This window comes from Bicyclus anynana, chromosome 13 (genome assembly GCF_947172395.1).
Source record: "Bicyclus anynana chromosome 13, ilBicAnyn1.1, whole genome shotgun sequence".
In the NCBI taxonomy this organism is placed as follows: Eukaryota; Metazoa; Arthropoda; class Insecta; order Lepidoptera; family Nymphalidae; genus Bicyclus; species Bicyclus anynana.
The window spans coordinates 2,893,017-2,900,597 of NC_069095.1; the positions used below are offsets into that span (position 1 = coordinate 2,893,017).

Consider the following 7,581-nt stretch of genomic DNA (forward strand, 5'->3'; position numbering starts at 1 on the left):
AGTATTAAAAAATGAAAAAAATGAAGCCTCAGAAAAACCTTTCTAGAAACAAACATAGCAAGTAATTCGTAAAGGAAAGTAATACATATTTGCAGAGACGAAATTCCCCAGCGTCTTAGAAAAATCACAATAGGAACTCTTCATTTTATATTCACATACATATGAATATAAGTAATATGTGTACCTACGTATATATTCTAAGTCAAGAGTGTGTATATGCTAAGGCAATAATAATATACGAACAACGTAAAGCTAACCGCCCTCAGAGAGCGAAAATGTAGTACGATGTTCTATGATCTTTTGAACTAAACTGAGGAAGGGTATAGATTGTTACGTATTGCCTCACTATCAACCAGGCATCAACTTGGCTAAGAATTATTTTATAAATGATGGTGACTTAATGTTAAAAAATAAACCGGGTCACTACCAATTATATAAAGATTGTCGCTAAGACTAAGAATACGATTTTCTGTATCCATTATAGCCCGTGACTATTATCAGTTGATGGCCTACCTTATTAAAACTCAATAGTCAATTTAGAGTACCATGACAGAGGAATGAAATTTGTGTTGTGTGGTGATTAGTCTATGTGGATTTAGATTACGGGTCAAGCTATTGATTAACTTCTCTATCTTGCCCTCAAGAAATTTTTAGTAACAATTCTCATCAGCAAAAATCATTACAAATTCGACCAACATCAACCTAAGCCATTCAACGTGCATTGGAGTAGAGTTTAAGATCTGTTTACCCCTCTCCTATAAGAAGGGGGGCCTTGTAGTAAGCCGTTTGCAGTAGGCTAATAACGATGATGATATCGTAGTTTGGATGAATTCAAATAATGTAGTCCTCTTTGTTTGAGTAAAATACATCCAAATTATACTCAGACAAAAAAGAAAAATATAGATATATTATATTTTGTTGTTTAAATTTTTGTACCACAGTTTACCTCTCCTAAAAATGCGTAGGTATGATCATTGCTTTGGAGAGGACAGGAGAATGTTTTTTTTTACATTCAAGATAAGCTAATATTTAATAATAACCTAATTTGTATTTGTACCACGTTTTCACACACTTTTTAACACGTTCATCGCCATGGTGGGTCAAAATGACCGGCACTTGATCTAGCCATTTGGGCCATGGGGGGTCAAAATGACCGGCACGCCAGACCTACCTTTGCGAAGCCCGTTCGCGCCGCAGAATGCAAAAGCTGTGTATTCAACCATACAATGTGACCGGCGCGGCCCCAGTGAACACCTGTAACTACTTGGTTTTTGATTTTTTGATGGCATACCTGTTTTTAGGACTTAGAGAAAAAAGTTAATGAAAAAACATAGGATTTCGAATCATATATTTTTATTTCTGTTATAAGTTGCATTTATGCATAAAAATGAAAAGACAACAGAATATTATTAATTTTAGGCATGTTTTTATCAAAATTTAAGAAAAAAGAAAGACAATACAACAAAAAATATTAGGAACGTTTTTTATCAAACCACAATTACAAATCGTCATACGAACAACATTCAAACTAAAGATTAATTCAACTCTAAATGGATAATCAAACATTTTAGTGGCATTTGTCAAAACATTGACGACATAAATGGGGATTGCCGGGACAAATGGTGCAAAACCAAGAAACCTTCTTTGTTTTGTTCTTGGCCACATTTCTTCCATGCAACTCAACATTTGATTTGTAACAATCACGACAAAATTTTCTTGTTGATACTGCTGCACCTTCTTTTTTCTTAAGCTCGTGTTTTTGTCTTCTGGGTCGTGGTGTGGTCAATCCCGTATTTTCTTGACTACCCTCAATCAACTGCTTTGCCAACAGTCGCCTAAAATCGACGACAGATATCTTCTTCTTCGTTGTACTTTCATATAGTACTCTTGCATTTACTTCAGCAGTATTGAGTAATAATTCGATACCGAGCTTCTTATACCACTTTAACGTCTTTCGCAATGGACTCGAATAAGCACTCATTTGGTCAGACAAGTCAACGGCTGCTTTGGCTTTATTATAATCAATCACAATTTTCGGTTTAATTGTTTCAACACCTCTTTTGTTCTTTTTTTTTGTAAAACCAATTGAATGTTTGGTTGACAACAAACACACGTCCCTCTTATCCTTCCACTTCATAACCGTGACTCCGTTTTTGTTTTCTTTTGCCATAAACTCACCCGGTTTCAGATTTCCAGTCATGACGTCCTTTGGTAAGTTCTTCCTGTTTTTTCGTAGGGTCCCTACTAAATGAGTATCGTGTTGAACTAACTTCTCAGCTAGATCTAAGCTTGTATACCAATTATCTACGAACATGGTATGACCTTTTCCAAAGTAGTTACGTGCTAAATTCAAGACAACGTTGGTTGGAGTATTATCCTGTGAATCTAATGTCTTTCCTCCATATACCTGCACCTTTGTCGTATAGCCAGGAGTAGTACACAATTTAAATAACTTGATGCCATATTTATGTCTTTTCGACTTATTATATTGGCGGAAAATGATACGCCCACGAAATGGTATCATACTTTCATCGACGCATAAACATTCATCGGGAGTATAATGAATTGAAAATGTTTGGTTCAATATTTCAACCAATCTTCGTATTTTAACCAGCCGGTCATTTTTTGGAACTTCTTCGTTGTTGGAAAAGTGGAGCATTCTAAGCAAAACCTCGAAGCGGTTGCGACTCATAGTCTTTTTTGCAAACGATTGACCCAACATTTCATCATTAGACCAATAGTCTACGATTTTTGGTAACTTCACTATACCCATCCAAATAATCACGCCTAAAAATCGTTTCATTTCTTCTTTGTCGGTTGTCGTCCAGAGCCGTAGTCTCGACTTATTTTTAATGCCACCTTTATCGATACTTTGTTGGGCAAATATATTCGTCTGATGTGCTATATTTTCAAATAACTGGTCAGTGACTAAGAGGGAATAGAAATCGACAGGTGTAGCATTGGCTAGTTGATTTCGAAGTGAGTAAGGTTTCAGTCCCGGTATTTCGGTAAAAGGAATTAAACGAGGCTGCTTACCACGTGGCTGGTACCACTCACATTCAGGTGTATGGCCGGATAAAGCTGGAGATAAATCACAGTCATCTTCTTCACTGTCCGACAAAATAACTCGACGTTTTCTGGTACGTGGAATATTTATCACTTCATCGCCCTCACTTATGACATGGTCAGTACTGCAATGTGACCTCTCTAAACTGTCAATTACATGTAATTGTTCTTGTGTAAACTCAAAGTCAAAAAAAGTGTCCATTTTAACAATAAAACTATTTTTTCTGCAAAACAAAATCTTAGTGTGCATTTGATGACCAAAACAAGTGCGAACTAACGAAAACAATCCGTGATTGGCTTGAGTCATAGGGAGAGGTGAAAGGGGTGAAGGGAGGCGGGAACAACAACCGCACGCACGGTGTACTCCCGCGCTAGCATCCATTAGGCGCGCGGTACCCGTGCGTAGTAGACGTGTCTATAACGTTTGTCTATGTCTCATTGATCGAAAATTACGCGTACGTAAGTACGCTGACCGGCATTGTGACCGGCACGGCCTGAATGTAATAATTATTCCGTTTAGGCCGCGCCGGGTCGTAATGACCGGCAATTAAAAAAACCCTAAAATAAAGCCAAAATAAACAAATATCACTGTAAAACTTTAAATATGAACAAATAAACCTATAAATAATCATAAAAACCAATGACATTTTTTTATGATTTTGTAAAATAATAGTCGGCGATGAACGTGTTAATTAGCTAATTAATACTTTGATTGGATCATTATCATTATTATTTCTGAATTCCTCTTTTACCTACTGTTAATATCTTTATAGTTTGTGATGGACGCAAGGTCTAAGTAATGTCGAAGCAATATCAAAGGATTGCGAACGCTTTGTGCCCCATGAATTACTCAAATTCAGTATTCCCAATAAAGTTTCCTGAACACGACTGTACAATTATGTATCCTCTAAATTGTTAAGTCATGTCTATTAGCTGAAACGAGTTCTGACACTACGTAAAATAATCATGATACTTTCAATTGTTGGTAAATTCTACAACTGTTACAATAAGTCAATAAAAAAAATCAATTACTACTTATTTATTTTTGTCTTTCGTTGATCAATCTATACTAATATTATAAATGCGAAAGTAAGTCTGTCTGTCTGTTACCTTTTCACGACTAAACGGGTAAACCGATCAAGATGAATTTTATTATAATGGTAAATGGGATCTTGGAGCAAAACACAGGTACTTTTTGACCCTAAAATATAAATAGAAGGGGCTGAAATAGGGGTTGAAAGTTTGTTTGGAAAGTTCTTAATTTTTATAGTTACAGTTTTAAAAGTTTGTTCATGAATTATAAAAAATATAATGTGAATCGAGAATTTCAGAGAATTCGAATTCGAAGAATTTTTAAAATTCAACCCATAAAGTGATGAACACCCTAAGCTCGCCAACCGGCAATGGACCCACGTGGTAGCTCTAAGCTCCAAATTCCATCTCCAAAGAAAAGAAAAGAAGAGGAGAAACCAGGTCCTGTACTGAGCCGCTAAAATAGGATTTCAGTGATGATGAATAAATATGTGGTAAAATTAGGAACAACAGAGGTGACTCACCTAAGCCTAAACATAGTTCAACGCTTAGGTCAACTTTGGTAACACAAATATTTGGTTTTAACCTCCATTAGGCTTGATAGCATACAAAATCTGAATAAACTCGTATCTGCAATTTGTGATGTCATTTTTGAGGCTTCTATTATAGAACGGTTAGCTTTACTGCCGCAATATGTATTTGAAGCTTGATTGCAAACCTGCAAGGTGTAAATGTATAATTTAAAATGGTGATAATAGTAGTGATATTCCATTTTCGTTGCAATTCTAACATGATTTCTACGAATTGTCGTTTCGATAACGTTTTTTTATTGAAATAAACGTTTTAGATGATTGGAAAATAATAAAAATTACTGCCCAATCATGTAGTTGTTTTTTTTTTCTTTTTTTTTATCGAGGGTTTGTTCATTATTGAACATGCCACCCTCATAGGAGCCACATTATACATGTAGTTGGTTATATTTTGAATAATACACCGAGAAAAACCATGCTCAGTTGAAGATGACATCACGCTAATCTACAATCTTCAAAAAAATATTCAATTTTTCTCACTAATGTGTATTTTGAAGACGAAAGTTTTCGAACAGTGGGTGTTGACAGTGATGACTTACGGATCCGAGACTAAGTCGCAAACTTGGTCATAAAAAGGCTCAAAGTCACTCAACGGGCGATGGAGCTAGGTATACTTGGAGTTTCTCTGCGTGATCGAATCAGAAATAGAGAGATCCGCAGAAGAACCAAACTTACTGATATAGTTTGGCGAATCGCAAACCTGAAGTGGCAATGGGCAGGGTACATAGTACAAAGAGTGACTTGGGACGTTGGGGTCCCAAGATAGTGGAATAGCGACCTCTCATCGGAAAGCGCAGTGTTGGTCGACACCTTACGAGGTTGACGGAGGATATCAAGCGGGTTGCAGAGACCCGCTGGATGCTGGGAACTCGAGACTGTTTTGTTTGGAAGTCCACTGATGGATATAAGCCTCTTCAATGGCTTATATCCATCAGTGGACGTCTATCAGCTGTAAATGATGATGATGATGTGTATTTTAAATGAACTTTTCTTTATTTAGATACAAAGTTAACCTGCTGAAAGCAACAACAGCGTTTTTCTTTCTTCATTTTATTTATAACGAAAATCTACCTCCAAAATTGTACCACTTCCATTAATGCCATCCACCTAGATTGTACACATTTGATAACAAACTCATTGTCGCCAAAGAACAAAAACTGTGTAGAAATTCTCGAATCTCCGTGTCTCCCATCTCATATCGTATTCATTAGATTTCATTTGTCAGCGCAACAAACATTGATGAATTATTCAAGACAATTTGCTGCTGCCGATCCATCTTAGAGCTTCTACCTGTTTTTATCTGACTACCGCTCAAAGCGATGTCAAAATGGAAGGGGTATGATTTTAACAGTCTTTGTAAGCATGTACACAGAATTTGCATAGTGCTTTCGCGATTCAATGTCGACATCGAACTCATTAAAGCGATAAACACTCGAAATAAACATCCATTGCTGTATACATTTTATCTTCAACAGTACTGTATCATGTAGAAGAAAAACAGCAACAATTATAAACTAGCTGACACCGCGCGGTTTTACCCCCGTGATTCCTGTTCCCGTAGGAATACGGGGATAATATATAGCCTATGGCCTTCCTGGATAAATGGGCTATCTAACACAGAAATAATTTTTCAAATCGGACCTGTAGTTCCTGAGATTAGCGCGTTCAATCAAACAAACAAACAAACTCTTCAGCTTTATAATAGCCGTGATAGCTCCGTGAATATGACCTTTGTGTCCGATTCTGGAGGGTGTGGGTTCGTATCTGGTCCGGGACATGCCTCTCCAACTTTTCAGTTGTGTGCATTTTAAGAAATTAAATATCACGTGTCTCAAACGGTGAAGGAAAAATATTGTGAGGAGATACCAGAGAATTTTCTTAATTTTCTGGTTAAGAAAATTCTCTGGTCTGGTTATGAGAGGTTAACTCCTCTCATTCTGAGAGGAGACTCGAGCTCAGCAGTGAGCCGCATATGAATTTATAATGGTAAAAAAATTTAAATAACACCTAGGTCTGTGGTAAGAGCAGGTTCAAGGAGCTTATTATAGCACATCATAGCAAACGTACCGTGTTAATTGTAAGTGGAAAACTATGCACCTAGCATAAGTTCCACTTAAAATTAGTTAATTCATGCCTGGGTTATGTTAACTTAAATATTCGAAAAGTAATCTCCTTGTGTATATTTTGTTTTATAAAATAGCAATCATCTGTTGTTTTATTGTTTGTTTTAATTTTCTTAAAAAAAAAAATATCTGATTCAGGTTTATCAGTATTAGGAGAAAAATTACAGTCAGAAGAGTTACAAACCAACAGACAGTCATCCAAACATCATTTAACCAACTAGCAAATTGGACATTTTGACGGCCTCCGTAGCGCAGTGGTATGCGCGGTAGATTTACAAGACGGAGGTCCTGGGTTCGATCCCCGGCTGGGCCGATTGAGGTTGCCTAAATTGGTCCAGATCTGACTGGTGGGAGGCTTCGGCCGTGGCTAGTTACCACCCTACCGGGAAAACGTACCGCCAAGCGATATTGCGTTCCGATGTCGTGTAGAAACCGAAAGGGGTGTGGATTATCATCCTCATCCTAACAATTTAGCACACTTCTATCTTAGATTGCATCATTATTTACAATCAGGTGATATTGTAGTTAAGGACTAACTTGTAAAGGATAAAAATAACATTCAAAAACTACTTCCTGATTTACTTTTTACTTGATGAAAAAATAAAAACAAAAAGCACATTGAATATTACCGAAGAGTATGGTTGGGTTCGAGACCTCAGAGACGTAACAAAGTCAGGCGTCCGACAAAGGATTCCGTGAATGATTATTGAAAAACAACCTCATAAAGCCATCGGGTAGCCGGGACTCTTCACATTCGATAACACGTCGTT

General features: G+C 36.9%; 1 protein-coding gene across 1 annotated transcript; it reads right to left on the reverse strand.

Annotated features, from left to right (window-relative positions):
- Positions 1-1,567: 1,567 nt before the first annotated feature.
- On the reverse strand, positions 1,568-3,268 carry LOC112050808 (piggyBac transposable element-derived protein 4). The gene has a single exon (XM_024089164.2). It carries the CDS (start codon positions 3,266-3,268, stop codon positions 1,568-1,570), a length of 1,701 nt encoding a protein of 566 aa, XP_023944932.2.
- Between the last annotated feature and the right edge of the window lie 4,313 nt (positions 3,269-7,581).